The sequence below is a fragment of the Anopheles merus genome, chromosome 2R (assembly GCF_017562075.2).
Source record: "Anopheles merus strain MAF chromosome 2R, AmerM5.1, whole genome shotgun sequence".
In the NCBI taxonomy this organism is placed as follows: Eukaryota; Metazoa; Arthropoda; class Insecta; order Diptera; family Culicidae; genus Anopheles; species Anopheles merus.
In genome coordinates this window covers 45,006,994-45,023,692 of record NC_054082.1, presented here as the reverse complement: position 1 = coordinate 45,023,692, position 16,699 = coordinate 45,006,994, and the positions used below count along the sequence as shown (strand labels likewise).

The following is a 16,699-nucleotide window of genomic DNA, read 5'->3' as shown; positions in this document are numbered from 1 at the left end:
TAGACTGTTGGGTAGGCAAACAATAAAACATTTATATATTTTCCTAGATTGTGAACGACGCAGTTATTTATGACTCAATGTACGCCTTTGACAGGGAGAACCTTTATCTCATGTTTAAACCGCCCGCGGGTACGATTTGATTGAAATAAAGTTAAACCTTGTTCCACAATCCTGTACGATGGTGTGGACTTGAATCCTGTGTAGTAGCATCTGTTGTTTTCCATTTCGCACCGCATCCTTAGCAACCGCTGGAGCTGCTGGATTAGCTGAACGAACTGTTCAGTGCTCAGTACCCTTCGTTTCACCGACTGTCTGATAAAGTTTATATTTTCTACATTTGCGTTTTATTTACCACCTTCCTCGTCAAAATTGCGTGCTTCTAAGGTTCCGACCGTACAGGATGATCGGCGAACTGCGTGCATCGCATCCGGACTCTTCGTCCACGACCTCGTGCTCCTCAACGGCGTCGTCCTCGAACGTGGCCCTGCAGCCGAAACGATGCATCAGCTACTTGACGATGCAAACGCTGCACGACATGCGGCTGAGCGAAACGCTTTGCGATGCTTCCATCGTGCTGCCGGACAATGGACACGAATTTCGAATACACCGTGTCATCGTGGGCTCTTGCAGTGAATACTTCCGGTAGGACGCATCCCTCCAAAACCGTCAAACATTTTTTAATGCACCGGGAGTCCTATTATTTTCAGCATCCTGTTTACGACGTCCGTACCGAGCGAGAAGTACCACGTGGAGATCCCGGGTATACCGGGTTCGATAATGGAACAAATCATCCGATACGCCTACCTGCGCGAGTGTGAACTCACCGAGGACACCGTGTTCGATGTGTATGCTGCGGCCGACTTTTTGCTCATGTACTGTCTTACGGAGCATTGCTCCGTATACATACTGGACCGGTTACGTTTGGATAACTGTGTAACTATTATGCTGTTCGGCAGGTTTGACAAGCAGTGCCACCAGTGGAAGCGATCTTCTATAGGCTTAATCGATGTAATCTGTTTTGTGTTTTTGTTTGTTTGTTTGCTATTCTATCGAAAGACAAAGGGCCTCAAAAACGCTTTACGAAAAGGCAAGAATGTTTATTCTGAAGAACTTCCCCCTGCTGGCCCAAACAGCTACCAGTGAAAACGAACTACTGCAGCTAGAGGTAGACGACGTCTGCCAGCTGCTCGCAGACGATATGCTGAACGTGCGCGAAGAAGACACGGCGTGGGAGTTTGTGCTGCGATGGATCGATCATGATCCGACGAAACGCGGCAAACACATCCACAGGCTGATGAAAACGGTTCGCTTCGGGCTGCTAAACACGGAGGTAACGTTTTGTGGGCCAGAGATGCTTTCTTCAGAAATATGCTGTCAATATTCCATTTCATTTTTTTTTTTACTTTTGCAGTACTTCCTAGATAAAGTGAAAGAGAACCAGTATGTACTGGCGAGCGAGGACACAAAGCCGTTGGTCATTGAAGCCCTGACGTTCCTGTACGATTTGGAAATGATAAGCACCAAAGCTATGAAAGAGGTAAGCGTGTTGATCCATCGAAAACAACCATATCATGCTGCGGCATGTTTGATTGGATTGGAGCGCATTCGGTTTGTGTGTTTACTATATACTTACTCATCCGGCTCTATAACCGCTGCTGTGCCTGCTGGACCTTAGGCCCGTTGCAGGAGAGTCCGAAATCGCTCATGATCTCGTACCTTTGTCTACTAATCTATTCTCCTGGCCTTAATGGCGGACGCCTTAAATGCCATCTGGCCACTTCAGATTGGACCTACCACGCCCTCGTTGTCCAGATGAACGACTATACAGTCTGAGTCGTTTGGTTTTATGTATATAATATGGCCAGCCCACTGCAGCCTGGCGACAGCTCCGTAAAGCCCGTCGTTGTAACGGCTCCTCCTCTTCCCATAGAACGTTGTAAACTGCTTCCTGAGGTTATAGAATGACCGGTTAGTAGTCAGCATGCTTTACACTGTCCAAATCTGAGGAAACCCCCTTAGTCGCGTTCGAGAGGAAGATGCTCAGAAGGATACTTGGACCCGTATGTGTGGAAGGGCAATGGAGGAGCCGCTATAATGACGAGCTATCCGAGATGTACGGCGACGTCACTGTCGGGCAGCGTATCAAGCTCGCCAGGCTCCGGTGGGTTGGCCATGTTATACGCATGAAAACGGACGACCCAGCCCGTAAAGTCTTTTTAGGCCGTCGACAAGGACAGAGGAGGCGTAGTGGGCCCAAACTGAAGTGGCAAGATGGCGTGGAGGCGTCCGCCATTAAGGCCAGGATAACGGAGTGGCAGACGAAGGCGCTAGACAGTGAGCGGTTTCGAATACTCCTGACGCAGGTCAAGATCGCAAAGCGGATATAGCGCCGGATAAGTAAGTAAGTAAGTCAGCATGTTTGCACGCCACATGCTGTTGTCGGTGCTGACTTTTGACCGAAGATAGGTGAATTCTTGGACAACTTCAAAAGTGCGTTCACCCCTACGTAGATCTAGGTTTTTTTTTTCATTGGAACGCTGGTAGTACCACCATCTGTTTTGACTTTGTCTCGTATATCTGCCATTCGAGTTAACGATATTCGAAAGGCAAGTTTGCGATGTACTCTCAACGCTTCCAAGTCTCAAGATAGTGAGGTTTTTGTGATGATTTGCTAACCGTTTGACCACAATGTGGTAAAAAAAACTTATTTCAAAATACTTTTCATCAAAATTATCTGACGATACGATACATGATTCTCCTACGCACTAAATTTCACCCACAATTTGTAGATGAAAACTCCTGCTATCGCCACGCCACGGTTACCTCACGAAGTCATCTTCACTGTCGGCGGGTGGGGCGAAGGTCAATCACAATCCATCATCGAAACTTATGACACGCGGGCGGATCGTTGGATAAAGATACCGACCGAGGATCCGGCCGGTCCGCGGGCATACTACGGTGCGGCTTACATCGGTCGCCATCTCTACTTTGTCGGTGGCTACGATGGGGTTGAACACTTCAACACCTGTCGCCGTTTCGATATGGTCCAGAAGGACTGGCAAGAGGTATGCTATGCGGGTGCCGTGGTCTCGATTGGTATGATCTTCGGCTTTGCCTGTTCTTTACACTGGATCGCTCCATTCTTCTCACTACAGATTGCCCCGATGCACTGCAAACGGTGTTACGTAAGTGTTGTCGCTCTGGACGGCAAGATCTACGCGATGGGAGGCTACAATGGTTCGAATCGGCACAACTCCGTCGAGCGGTACGATCCACAGACGAACCAATGGACGCTGATCGCCCCGATGGGGTCCTTACGCTCGGACGCAGACGCCTGCACCCTGAACGGCATGATCTACATAGCGGGCGGATTTAACGGGCACGAGTGTCTGAACACGGCCGAAATGTACGATCCTCACACGAACAGTTGGTCCCCACTGCCCCCGATGCTGCACCGCCGTTCGGGCGTGTCCTGTGCCGCACTAGGTGACTCGGTGTACGTGGTCGGCGGCTTTAATGGGCTGATCCGGCTGAACAGCTGCGAACGGTACGATCCTACGACGCGTCGCTGGACCGCCTGCAAGGAGATGTACCACCAGCGGAGCAACTTTGGGCTGGAAGTTATCGACGACATGCTGTTCGCGATCGGCGGGTACGATGGGGTGAGCGCGATCGCGTACGTCGAATGCTACAGCCCGGACGCCAACGAGTGGCTCGAGGCCACGGACCTGAGCATGATGCGCTCGGCCTTCCGGGCGGTCACCGTTTCCGGCCTGCCGAACATCCAGGACTATGTGCACTCGAACAAGGAAAACCTTATCAACGAGCTGAACCAGCACCGACACGGCATGCGCAACGCGAGCAACGTGGTGGCATCAACGTCCGCAAGCGACATCGAGGATGAGCTTGACTAGGACCGGACCAGCTTGCTCACGGGCGACGTTGTTGCAGAGCACAAAGCGGAGAGGGAGGGTCGTGCGTGGTAATCATTTTCAAAATTTATTGTTGCGAAATTGTGTAAATTGAAGCAGCCTGTGCATCGGTTTACTGTGGCAAACCACAATTCAGACGGAATGGGCAAGAATATCCTTGCGTCGGTAAAGAAGGTTGTGTGCAAAGTATACCGCTTGTAAGTTTTGTACGTTTGATAGAACATTAAAATTGTATTCCGTGTGAAATAATTGCTGCATTTTGTCGATGCCATACAAAATATTGAAGCTAAATTCACTGTAATTATTGCCAGTCTTAAGCCAGCAAACCGTTTATTTTGGTTTTTTTTGTAGCGTACCTGTTGTCAGTCCCGTATAAAAACATTAAACGTACGATATGCAATATTTTACACGCAAAAATATATAACTGTTTTGTGAATGAAGATGCACTACCTCCTACACGCTTAGCCCGTCAGGTTACAATGTTTATTTTTTAACCATTATCATTAGCCGTAACACTTAGGTGTAGAGTGTCTTTTGTTTTGGGATTTATCCTACTGCTTCCTAGCTTGTACACTTTTCATTAGATTCCGTATATCCGTCCTAATCTTTTTGAACGCTTTCTTATCATCCGCCGTGAGTCCCTTCTGATCGACGAATCCGAGCAGCGTTTCCACCGACGTTAGCGCGGTCTGCAACTCAATCCGTCGATCCTCGCCTTCGTCGCCAGAGGCGTCGTCGCTCTCGACGGCAATTTCTTTCACTTCGGCAAACTCTACTCCCACTTCTACATAATCTTCACTCTTGATACCTGTCGCTTCGTTAACGTCTATCCAGTTCACCATCATATTCTGCTCCTCGTGCTGCTCCTGCTCCTGCTCCTGCTGATGGTGGTTAATTACGTCGACCTGCTCGATCGGAGCGATATGGTCGAACTGCTCGACTTCTTCTACCTGCTCAATATCGTCGGTAAACTGTATGACTTCCTCCACCTCCTCGATGTCGTCATCCATGTCCTCAACCTCCTCCACCAGGTCGGTTTCGTGATCAACCAGCATCATCCCTTCGACGCTGCTGGCGTCGACGATTTCGTTCTCCACCACGTACTGGTCCGTGTCTGTGATCAGCTTGTCCCAGGCATTCCTTATCGCTAGCGGAGTAATTTTGGCCCACGATTGCTCCAACCCCAGCATGGCGTCCTCCATCGTTCGATTCTTAATGCGCTCCGTCGTTTCCGTCTGCAGCTGCTTCAGCAAATCGGTCCGATAGTTCCACTTCAGCAGCGATACGATGCCCTGCTGCATCGGCTGTACCAGATTGGCGACATCGGAGGGTAAAAACTTAACCACCATACAGCCGTCCGCGGACCGCAGCAAACTGTCCGTAATATGGCAGGGCGACGTGTCTAGGATTAGTATGGCTCGCTGCGGCAATCCTCTGCTGGCCAGAAATTCGCGCACCTCCGGCACCCACTTGTACTCGAACCAGTGGCGAAAGATGTCCTTGCTCGCCCAGCCGCTCTTCATTTCGTAGTAGTTTACGGAGGTTTTCTGCTCCGACTGTTCTGACCAGGGACATTTGGTTTTCCCAATCACGGTCAGGTCCAGCTTGTGCGTGCCGGACGCATTTGTGCAGCACACTACGGTTACGCGCTCGCCCGATGAACTCGTCGCTTGCCCTTCCTGGCCAGCAATCTTGGACGGTATCGATTTCCAGTACAGGCCCGTCTCGTCCGCGTTGTAAATCTGATCCAGCAGGTAGTCTTCCTTCTGTATCAATTGCTGAAACTGGTACTGAAACGTAAACGCCGCCACCGAGCAGCCCGTTTTTGCGACGGAGTGCGAGTAGACGCCCGCGATGCCATATCGCTGTTTGAATCGGCTCAACCAGCCGGCCGAAGCGTTGAACGTGCCCTTCAGACCCAACTGTTCGTGCAGCAACTTGGCCTGCTGGATACACATAGCGCTCGTGACCGGTATACCGGAGGCACGGTTTTCGTTGTACCATCGGAGCATGCTCTCATCCAGCTCCTCGAACGAGGACACTTTCATGCTTTTCCGCTTGATCGGTCCCTCGGACGATTCACAGTTCTGCACAAACTTTCGTATCTTTTCCTTCTGCTTGATGATGTCGCGCGCCGTCTGTTCGCCTATTTTAAACGATTTGGCCAGATTCTGGGGCGTTTCGCCGCTCTCGTGCCGATCGATCAGGCACAGCTTTTGGTCCAGCGTAAGCATAGTCTTCTTCCGACGCCGTAAGATGATATTATCACGTTCCATTGCTGCCGATTGCTGGGCGGAATATGATAGGAAATTAAAAGTGTGGAACAATTCGCGCAACATTGCCAAGTACGACAAACTTACTCAAGTGTTTGTGAACCACCCCAAACCAGCGTATCCAAAGATGCTTCTCGGGCTTCTGCCCCGAAGTATTGGCCTAATTATCTACACGTTAGTGAATCAATTGCTTGTAGAAACTGGATTTAAATATTATTCGCAGCAAATGTACACTGAATCGTTTTCATATCCGTTAAAACAAACCACGGATAATATGTATTTGGACCGAATAATCGGGGATTATGCGAGATGCAATATTTTCCTGGCAAAGTGCGTCGTTGTTTACGTTTTTGTTTCGCTTGTAGTGCGATGCACTGACGTTTTCCCGCTAGTTCAAGATGAATAGAGCAGTTTAGCGAGACACCCTGTAATATCGAACATAAGGAGTGAAAAATAAATAAAATTTTAAAATGAAGCCAGAGCTTGATGATGAATGCTGAAAATGAATTTTAAGCGTTTTTTTTTGCTATCATTTACGTTGCACACACCATCTAATACAAATGCAATTATCTTCAAGGTGTATGCAGTGCGTGCATATGCAAACAAACGGATTGAATGAATGGATGATAGTTCATAATGAAAAAAAAAAAAACAACCGATGTTTATTAAGAAATAAATGTGAGCCTTATTGTACGCATGAAAACCACGTCAAATATCATTATTTATCGTTTCATCGCCATAGGTCGCTTTTTGGAGCATTTCGCGAAATTCCATTTTCGAAACATCACATCGACCAACCGTCAACGCTGCCTGTCCGATCCGATCCGAGCGCTTCCCGTTGTGCGAACGCTTGTCAACCGCGCTGGGCAACATGGCCGACGCGCCACCATTTTCGAACTCGAAAGGTAGCGAGGACGACGCGTTTCTTTTTCCTCCATCGAACCGGGCGGTGAAAATTGCTTCCAAGCAGCTCCAGTGTGGCGTTTTCCGGTGTGCAAATGTCGCTCGAATCGATCGCAAGACCGATCCGGTGCTAGATGCAGCGTAAGTGTACGGTTTGCAGCTGAAAAAGCCGCCTTTTCCCCAGGGGTGTCCGCCGTGTGTGCCGCTAGGCTGTGTCTCGAGGTCATCGGTAGGCCGCGGCGGTTTTCTTTCCATCGGTGTCTCCCTACTGTTCTGCTGCTGCGTCGGCCTCGTCGTCGTCGCGTCCGGTGCGATGCCGATCCGGTTTTAATGGTGGCAGCAGTAGCCGCGTCGACGGTGTGTGAGTGCGTTCTCGACTGTGCGTGCGAACCATTTATCACCCAGCGCTAGTGACGCTCGTGGGTAAAATTGAACACGGCAAGCATGAATTGAAAATCTCGACGACAAGACGACGACGCCGCCGTCGCCGCTGCCGCTGCCGCCGTGTGCGAAAAAGTTGTGTGCTGTTGGCGGTGGCCTGTGCCTGGTATCGGTTGCCAGAAATTAAAGGTGAAGTGAGCCTCTTTCTCACCCCTGGCGCTGTGTGGTGTTTCCGGAACAACGTTGAAGCATCGCAGAGAGGAAGCAGAGTAGGAGTGAAGTATGTGTGCGTGTGTATGTATGTGTGTGCGTGAATGTGTCTTTGTGTGTGCTCGATGGTGAAAGGAGGAACGGAGCGTCGGCTTGTCGGCCACACCGCTGGCGGTGGAACAGAAAAGCTGCAGTGGGGTGGGGCGGTGCCAAAATCACCGGGACCCCAGTGAAACAGACCGGGAACCACACAGTGGATGTGTAAGACCGCGCGCGCTCTCCACTGCGCTGTGGCCGCGTGCGTGCGGTTGTGTGAGTGTGTGCGTCAGCTTTTCGTGCGCGCGTGTGTGTGTGGTGGTGTGTGGCGCTCGATGGCTACTCTGCGAAAGGCAACGCGAGATTGTCGCGCGCGTCGATTGCAAAGCCACTGCCAATAGAAGCAGTAGCAGAAGAAGAAATAGCGAAGCGAAAGGGGCATGAAAAGCGAATCAAGAAACAACGCCTTACCCTCCATTTACCCTCCATGCTCCCCCACCCCCTCTCCACACCATTCCCGCTGTAGATCGCAGCACTCTGTGTGTGGAGCACAATCGGGCGGCGCGATGTTACGATTTTCCCCGCCTGTTCGTGCGGCGTTTGTGAGTGTGTGTGTGTGTGTGTTGATTATTTTTTTTTACTAGCTGCGCTGTAAAGGTATACCTGGCTGGAATGGTACGGATAGCAGGACCGTTTCAAATATTCTAAAGCTCCTCTTGCCGCTTCACCTTCATCAACATCATCATCATCATCATGATCAGCGTGCCTATGCTCATGCTCACCATTCCTGTTTTTGTGCGATCACCCCGCCGACGGGTCGCCGCAAACAAGAAAGAGACGCGGAGGAAGAGAACGTTTTAGTTTTCTCTCCCTTCTTTCGCTTCTCATCACACCCTGAAGGTACCTTCCAGTTGCCGTCGGGGTTGGTTTGGCCAGAAGGACAGGCAACGAAAAAGGTGCGCTACATTTCTTTTTGCGCGATGTGAGTATGAGGGTGCGCGTGTATGTGCGTGTGTGTATGTTTGTGTTTGGAGCGCATAATGGAAAGTGGCAACTTACCTACGATGGTGGTGATCGTAAAGAGGCAGAAGAAACGGAATAAGATGTGTGCGCGGCGGCGGTGTGCGGGTGCGCTGTAGTGAGAAGCGAGTCTTATTTTCACCTCGAGAACGCGCGTTTCCATCCCCCTCCAACCCCTTCCTCTCCGTTTCATCTAATGCTTTGTGTGCCCCTTACCTCCGTCTGTTCCCGTCGGCACGGGCAATCATCGGTTTAAGGTTACGCGCGATTGTTTAAGGAAGAAAGGGTGAGCGCGTGGTTTTGCGTCGTCATTCTCATTATTTGCGAATGACGTTAGTTGATTTTATTGCTGTTGTTATTGTTGTTGTTAGCTTAGGTTTGATGATGGTGATGATGGTGATGATGATGATAATGAATGCATATGCATCATGTTTTGGGTGCGTGATGCTTGCGAGATTTAGTTAAATGCAAATGCACCTTCCAATGCACCAATAATATCAGCCAGTTCGCGGTCACGCCAGCTTTTATGTAGGCTTACGAGACATAGTTCAATCACGCTGCAGGATAATTCAGAGTCCTTGCTATGCGTATGTACACGACATTGGTATCATAATCACGGGCTAGCGTGGTGTGAGTGAAATTGTCAATGGTTCCAATAGGCGAGTGGTGTCCCTCGAAGCGACAGTTTGACAATCAATGTACAGTAAATGCACCCTAATAGGAAATGGACTTGAAATAATGTGTGTATGTATGTGTGTGAGTGTAATCTGATAAGATCGACGCTCGTAACTGAAAACAGTAAATCCAAAGAAAAGCACAGTCATATGGACTTTGTCAGCATTTGAGCATGGACTGAACGATTGTGAGCTGTTAAATTCAATGCGCCGTAGCCAGACTAAAGTAATCGATAATACGACTTTAGCAAATAAACGATTAAATGCTCAACGGAAAGGAGCAATGAAAGGTAAGATTACGAAATTATAACAAATATGTTGTTAAATTATTCCATCACCCAACTAAGCTTCACACCAGGCTCTGTGTCGTTGTTGCCCTTTACCATGTGTCCAGCGATTGCCGGTTGAATAGTATAACAGATTTTATATTTCTTGTGCTGTATTTGTTTTCACTTTACATAAAGATAGCGCTGGACTGGTGTTATACGTAAGAATGCTCGTTCCCTAGAACTATTGGGCAGGCCGGGTCAGACAGTGGGCATTTTCGTTGTTAATCACCAGTCGAGCACTCATTTCCTCGAGAGCGATTGACGATTGGTGGTGTGACAATTTGCATTGTGCAAATGATGCGCACACGTGGTGGTGCCGAGACCAGAACCGGATTCCGGGAGCGGCTATCAGCAAACACACTCCTCCGATGTTCAATCGATACTGCTGCAAACAGGTGCGCAACCGGTAGAGGACTCCCTCGCCCAAGGGTGCAAATAAATAATCTGTCTCGCTCACTGTGTGGCTATGGTGTGTGGCACGGAATGATTTTGATTTAACACCATGTAACTTGCCGCATTGCCAACACCGTCCGTCCGTTAATGCCTCTGATACGCGTTCTGGTGGTGTGTTTGTAAAAATAAACGACCTCCTGCTTCGGGCCACAAGCCACCACCATCCCAACCAACCGCACACACACATACACATCGGCTCACAGCATCCTACGATCGAACCCGGATCCCTCCATCTCCAGCCGGTGTGTGTGTGTGTGTGTGTGTGTGTGTGTGTGTGTGGAACAAGCCGCATAAGAAGAATAGCACAAGGAAAGAAGGTTAAAAAATAGCGTCACTCTTTTATTTTTTATATTTTTTTTGCTCAACATCAGCTTACACGCTGCTGCCCTTTCCCAAACTCGTCTTTAAAGCCAGCAACGCCAGCACCCTCAGTTTCATGGAGTTAACTTCTGTCTTTCTTTCAATTCCGTGCGGTTTCTCGACCGTTTTTTATGTATATTTCGCCCAGTTTTCTACTCACTTCCTCGTTCGCTCGTGTTATGCTGTCTCCTTTTCTCCCTACCGCGTGTGTGTGTGTATGTACATGCTACAGAGCACCGGTTTTGTTGAGCGCGCGGGTTGTTGCCTGGAGAGAGAGAAAGAGAGAGAGAGAGAGGGGTGCTGACGACGATGATGATGGTTTCGATGCGGGGTTGTTTTCGTCTTGCCACACTCTTTCTCCCAATCTTCTTTGCCACCGCCTTCCTCCCCCTGATCCTCAACCCTCCAACCCCCCACCCCACAATCCGCCATCATTCCAGCCGGTCGCGGCTTTTGCATTTTGACCCAAACTCCTCCTCTCGGCTGTGTTTGAGCTTCTCTGCCGTTTCTTCTTTCGCTTGTCGTTTGGTTACTTTTATTCTTTCTTTCTTTGAAAGCCAGGGAGCATTAGGGCAAGGGAGGGGGGGGGGAGGGAGGGGGTTATGTTTTTTAGCAAGCGTGATCAATGTGTGGTGGTCGTGAAGGGTGGAGGTGAAATGAGACGGGTTGTGTGTAGGGTGGGGGTAGTGTTGTGGTTCGGGGGGAAATGGAGAAGGGTCGCGTTGGGTCAGACCCACTGGCCTGCCGTGTCCTCGGCTTCTAGGTGATGTGTTGTAGGCGACTTATTTTTCTTCTTTTTTTGGTACAGCCCTCCTCTCACCGCTCGGAAGGGAGGAAAACACACCCATAAACACGTAAATCGGTTTCCTTTTTGCTCCCTCCATTTTGCTCTTCATCTAGACTTGTTCCCTTTTTTCATTTTTTGTTGCTGCCTCTTTCGTTTTTCTTTGCTTGAGGTGATTATTTTCTCTTCTTTTGGGTTCTTCTGTCTTTCAATGCCGCATGAATGTTGCTTGTGTCTTGTCTGCTGCTGCTGCTGCTGCTGTGTCATCGTGGTGGTTTGTACTGTGTGCCCCCGCCGGAGGGATGTGTTGGATTCTTTTTGAGATTGTTTTTTTTCTGTTTCGTTGCTTCTACTGCTCTTTACCACCACAGAGGAAACCCATTTTACAAACGTTTGTGATATTATGCTCTGTATGTGTGTCTCTCTGGTTTTATGCGATTGTATGTTTTTCTTTTCCGTTGCACACCTTTTCAAATGCGTTTGGCTCTTCTTCGTGTGTGTGTGTTATTATTATTAGCTGGAATGGTGAAACAGCTAGAGCGATATGGAGCAGCTAGAACGTTCAAGAGCGCGCAGAGTGTTGTCCGCAGGGTGTCGGGCGCACATAATTTTATTCATTCGCTACTTTGTTTGGCCGGTCCGTCTAACCCCCGGTCTGCCTGCTGGATCATCTGTATAGGCGTAACTGCCAATACGTTCTGCCAATGGAAGGGAAATGAAAATGCCTCCGACGTGTGCGTCCTCGAGTCATGCTTTCAAATTCTCACCCCCCGCCTGGTGCGTCTTTTTTGTCCATTTGTTTTAATTGCTTCAATACAGCGCCACCGACACACTGCTTGCCCCCTTTCTTGTCCGTCTGGTTTGCTGCTGTTCACTGTGCTTTGCTCTACGAGCATACCGATTATCATTGTGCGAGCGATAGAGACTCCTCTTTCCCTCATGCGGACTGCCCGGTTGGAACTGTGCTGCGGGGCTGAAAGAAAAAAAAAAAAGGAACGGGTGGTAAAAGGAAAAAAAAAAACAAACGCAACCGGACAGCAGCAGCAGGCAATCGCCGCCAATCTCTTGCCGGGGTGCAGAAGCGCCACAACCAACCGGCCGGCCATTTGCATTAATGCATTCGCGATTTATGCAGTGGTACCCCCCCCCCCCCACTCCTTTACTCCCCCTATCACATCGTTTGTTTCTCTGTGTCGCGTCTTTTCTGTACTGCAATCGTGCGCGCATTTATGTGTGTATGTGTGTGTGAGTGTGTACGTGCGCGCGCGTGTTTCCCATTTTCCATGCGTTGTCGTTGGCTGGGTCGCTTCGATTTTGGGGGATGAATTTAATTTAGTCTTTCAGTTTTAAAAGTTTTGCGGACAAAGCTTGGTGGGGTAAAATTTAATTAACTCTCTCTCCCCCTTTACGTTCTGTTTTGTGTGAAGGTCAAGGGTGTGTGTATGTGTGTATGTGTAATTCGATATGTTAGTAAACCGATTACCAGCCGGAGAGGGGATGGTTGTAGGGGAAGGAATAATTCCGAATAATCGGATGGATTACCAACACGTGGGTGTTTGTTAGTTATTTTTGGTTGCTTTTTGGATCGTAAAGTCGTCAATTTTAGATCGTTTTATTTGGCCAGATTGGCAATACATTTGTGTGCCTACAGCGATGGCTAAATTAACATATACGTGTGTATATTTTATACATGTATTGAACTACATTTGATCGGTTATAACAACATGAAATGCATCCGATACGTTTTTTCTTCATAACTTATTGGAATGCACTATTTTTCTATTTGTGCATTAGCTGTTGAATAATCCTACTCCGGCGGGGTGTTTGGTTGTACAAATAATAAATTACTTTAAGCCACTTTTCAACATCATGATGGTCACCACCTTTCCAACACTTCGCTAATTGCGAAACCCCCCCTAGAAAGGTACTCAATCCATCGCAATTGATTTTAGGTTCCACGTAGTTCGCGCGGGTTTTACGCTGACGTGTTTCTCGTCTCCACCTTCCATTTCTCCTCCCTGCGGTTGTTTTGGGAAATAATTAAAATTATCGATTTCGTCCTAAAACACCAGCATCCCTCCCGTTTTTGTTGTGTTGTTGTTGGGCAACTTGGCGTATATCCGCTCTAGCTCGGTGCTTTACATGTTAAAGATTCTGCGCCACCCTTAGGGGCACTGCTGCTGTCCTATGAATAATTTTACCTTTTAGCAGAGGCCAGCGGAGGGGTAGGCATGGCGATGGGTGGAGAAAATGCGCACACACACACACACACGCACGCGTGAAGAGTGAGTCGATTCCGCATTGCATATTACAGATACACAAATTGATGAAATTGCCATCGAACTACGACGCGCCTCGGCTGTCCGTCCTCTACCCCTTCCTGCTGTCCACATATCCGGGGCCGAACGGTGCCAGCTGTGGGGCAAAGGGATTTGGAGCCGATCCAAGAGTGAATGCTGCTGCGTATGGCAGATTTTCTCCTAGCAGGAGCAGCAGGCGGAGGGGAGCTACATGCGCAGGGATGTGCTCCCTCCCACCACCGCCACCACCACGTTCCTTTTTCAATTCCGGTCACCACGTGCTCGTGTTTATCCGAAGGGGACAGTGAAATGGTTGGGCTCACGGCTCCTCCCGGTCTCCAACCCCCGGGGCATTCGTCCGTGACTGCTAAACCCACCCAGAAAAAGGTTGAAAGGACGAGGGAGGAAGAGATCGTTGCATCATTGCAGTCACAGTTCGTTATTTGCGTGTGCCCCCGGCCCCTGTCTCTCAAGCTGCACGTGACGGCCCCTTTTGCGTGGTGGTAGTGGCGTGGCGGCGATGGGGTGTGATGTATATCGATTGGCAAACGTTTGCAGGACGGGGGGATGCAGTGCGGCGCCCGATTGGCCGAGAAGGAGGACGAGATGATGGAAACTCTGGGTGGTGGTGGATAGCTCTGGGGGAGGATCTCTTTGTTTCATCTCGAATTGTTCATCCTTTTGGCCCACACACACACACACACTCTCCACACCATCGTTCCGGGGGAAAGCATTTCAGCACGGTGGCTGTTTTCCGGATCGATGCGAGGACATTTTTGATGAAATTTTACTTATCCTCCGCTGTCTGTCTGTCCAGTGTCTGTGTGTTTGTCTGTGTTTGAACGATGCTTTATGGTTGGGCACAGTTTTCCACCGCTCACAAAAATGTGTTTTATGTGACAGCCGTTGGTGTGTTGGAATGGCCGTTTTCTCGTTTACAATCAATTTCTGCATCGATATTTAATGGCACCGTTTACATCGCAAATGAGTTGAGCAATGAAATGACGGGGAAATGACGGTAATAAATCACTCAGTTTCATTTTAAAACATTTCATCGATCTTGTTGGCTGTGGTTTGAAATATATATTTCAGTTTTTGTATGTTGTTCATTCAGGGATGAATTACGCAACAATGTTTAAACGAACTAAAATACAAAAAATATAGCCACCTGATGTCAAATGTTATACATTTCGTGTAGTTGAAAATATGCTGTTAAAGAAGAGTGTGTCTATTACAAGCGTTTAAATTCGGTATCTGTTTCCCTCTATGCAGCGCTCCACAAAGATACTTCTACAGAGTTCCGTATTTAGACGATCCGTGCACCGTTTGTGGCCGTGCTGGGGTCGTCCGATATTTTTACCTGTCCCTGTCGTCACGGCAGTGTGCGTACGTGAAAGATATTTGCATGCGCCTACAGCCGGAAAGTGTGAGTATATGATGTCGCCGGGCACATCTGGAGAAGATGAAGTGAGGATGATGAGAAGGTGTGGTGTGTGTGTATACCGTTGTGTACCGTTGTGTCGAGACGGGCAAGCAAACACACACGATGTGCTCTTTCTCTCTCTGTGTTTGGCGCACTCACAAAGAAAGGGTGCACGGGCCCTTTCTATCCTTTCAGCTTTTCATGCTTCACTTCGCGCTGCTGTGTGCTAAAACCCACCCGACCCGATATGTAAAAGGATGGGAATGAACGTTACGAGAAGGCACACGGTGTGTGTGTGTGTGTCTATGAAATGGCCGGGGCGCATAGAGACGCGTGCAATCAAGGCGACCAAGAAAAGACTTAGGGGAAGCAGATGCGTTGTGTAGCATAAAACAGCACAGCTTTGGCTTGACTGTGTGTCATGGAGAGGGAGGGAGGAGGGTTTGGTGCTCGGTGTAGAGGCCGGGGGGAAAAACCAGATGCCGAACGGGTTAAAGTGAAAGGTGGTTTGAGGACAACGAGCGAAAGAGAACGCACATCAAAACCAGACACGCCGGGAGTGTGTGAACGAGGAGACAGTTAATAAAAGGACAAAAAAAGAATCACACAAGAGTGCAGAACGTTACATTTTTACCTGTGTGGTGCTACGTTTGTTGGTTTTGATGTGGTTTTTATTCTATTTTCCTCTGCTTGTTGGTCTCCATCGTTTGTGGAACGCCTGGAAATGGAAAGAAGACCTTTTATTCTGTTTCGAGTATGAATTCTCTTCCTCGTTCTGCCCGTCACAACGGTCCAAACTGGTCGTAACCTTTTTTCCCTATTTCGTTCTTTCTGCTCACTCGAACTGGAATGAAGAACACCGGCAAATGGTAAACCGAGGACGAGCTCCTTTCCTTCACAGCTCCGTACGAATGTTGGAACGGAGATGGTTTTCGTTTGCGTTTCCAAGGTGATGATTCTGGAATGTACAATTGTGGGTTGATGTACTGTGAAGAACCGAGAGAGCACTGGAGAAAACATGCAAATCCGGGAACGGAGAGATTGGCCCAAAAATGTATGTGGGAAGTTTTTTTTCGCCAGAAGTGTAGTTTTCATTGAAACTTTACTGGATGACGGCTATTGTTACATGTAAGAGAGCGCAGCACTGCGTCTCCAGATTAGTGATGTGCTCTCCGGAGCTTACGGAGGCGTCCAAAGTCGTAGTCGCACGGAGACCGGGTCGTCCGGAGTCGGTCAGAGTCTACCGGAGTCGGAGTCATCGGACGACTCCGAACTACTCCCTACTACTCCGGACAACTCCGGATGACTACGGACGATTCCGGTTGACTCCGTACGACTCCGGACGACTCCGGACGACTACGGACGACTACGGACGACTACTGATGACTTCAGACGACGACTCCGAGCGGTTCTTGATGATTTCAAACGGCTCTGGATGATTCCAAACGGCTCCGAAAAATGCTGGATGGACCTAAATTCCCGGAGTCGGTTCCCAAGTTATCGGAGTCGGATCGGAGTCGACTCTAGATTTTTGTTAACTTTTCCCATCACTACTCCAGATGCGTGCGCTGACGTTACTGGACGAGGGAATTGAAAATGTGGAAAGAGCATTGAGCAAGCA

General features: G+C 48.9%; 3 protein-coding genes across 12 annotated transcripts in view; 2 read left to right on the top strand and 1 right to left on the bottom strand.

Annotated features, from left to right (window-relative positions):
* The first annotated feature begins 226 nt into the window (after window positions 1-226).
* LOC121588986 (kelch-like protein 10) lies at window positions 227-4,372 on the top strand. Its single transcript, XM_041907488.1, has 6 exons — window positions 227-642; window positions 708-956; window positions 1,057-1,330; window positions 1,412-1,537; window positions 2,790-3,065; window positions 3,156-4,372. The coding sequence occupies exons 1-6, from the start codon at window positions 401-403 to the stop codon at window positions 3,912-3,914; spliced, it is 1,926 nt and encodes a 641-aa protein (XP_041763422.1). The 5' UTR covers window positions 227-400; the 3' UTR covers window positions 3,915-4,372.
* LOC121588988 (jerky protein homolog-like) lies at window positions 4,229-6,580 on the bottom strand. Its single transcript, XM_041907491.1, has 2 exons — window positions 6,293-6,580; window positions 4,229-6,220 (listed from the first exon to the last, which is right to left on the bottom strand). The coding sequence occupies exon 2, from the start codon at window positions 6,206-6,208 to the stop codon at window positions 4,484-4,486; it is 1,725 nt and encodes a 574-aa protein (XP_041763425.1). The 5' UTR covers window positions 6,209-6,220; window positions 6,293-6,580; the 3' UTR covers window positions 4,229-4,483.
* A 497-nt stretch (window positions 6,581-7,077) lies between these two features.
* LOC121587871 (C-terminal-binding protein) overlaps window positions 7,078-16,699 on the top strand; it is a 52,922-nt gene continuing 43,300 nt past the window's right edge. For 4 of the 10 annotated variants that reach the window (XM_041905123.1, XM_041905125.1, XM_041905118.1 and 1 more), the window contains exon 1: window positions 7,078-7,249. The gene's annotated coding sequence lies outside the window, so the exon portion shown is untranslated. Of the gene's footprint in view, window positions 7,256-7,291; window positions 7,770-16,699 lie in introns of those variants that run through there. The other 6 variants (XM_041905127.1, XM_041905124.1, XM_041905128.1 and 3 more) reach the window with 4 other exon arrangements.

Bases quoted from the DNA above. Each gene is read 5' to 3' on its own strand.
- LOC121588986 (XM_041907488.1), top strand. From the start codon at position 401: ATGATCGGCGAACTGCGTGCATCGCATCCGGACTCTTCGTCCACGACC. The intron at 1,331-1,411 runs GTAACGTTTTGT...TTACTTTTGCAG, and splicing joins TCGGGCTGCTAAACACGGAG to TACTTCCTAGATAAAGTGAA. The intron at 3,066-3,155 runs GTATGCTATGCG...TTCTCACTACAG, and splicing joins TCCAGAAGGACTGGCAAGAG to ATTGCCCCGATGCACTGCAA.
- LOC121588988 (XM_041907491.1), bottom strand. From the start codon at position 6,208: ATGGAACGTGATAATATCATCTTACGGCGTCGGAAGAAGACTATGCTT.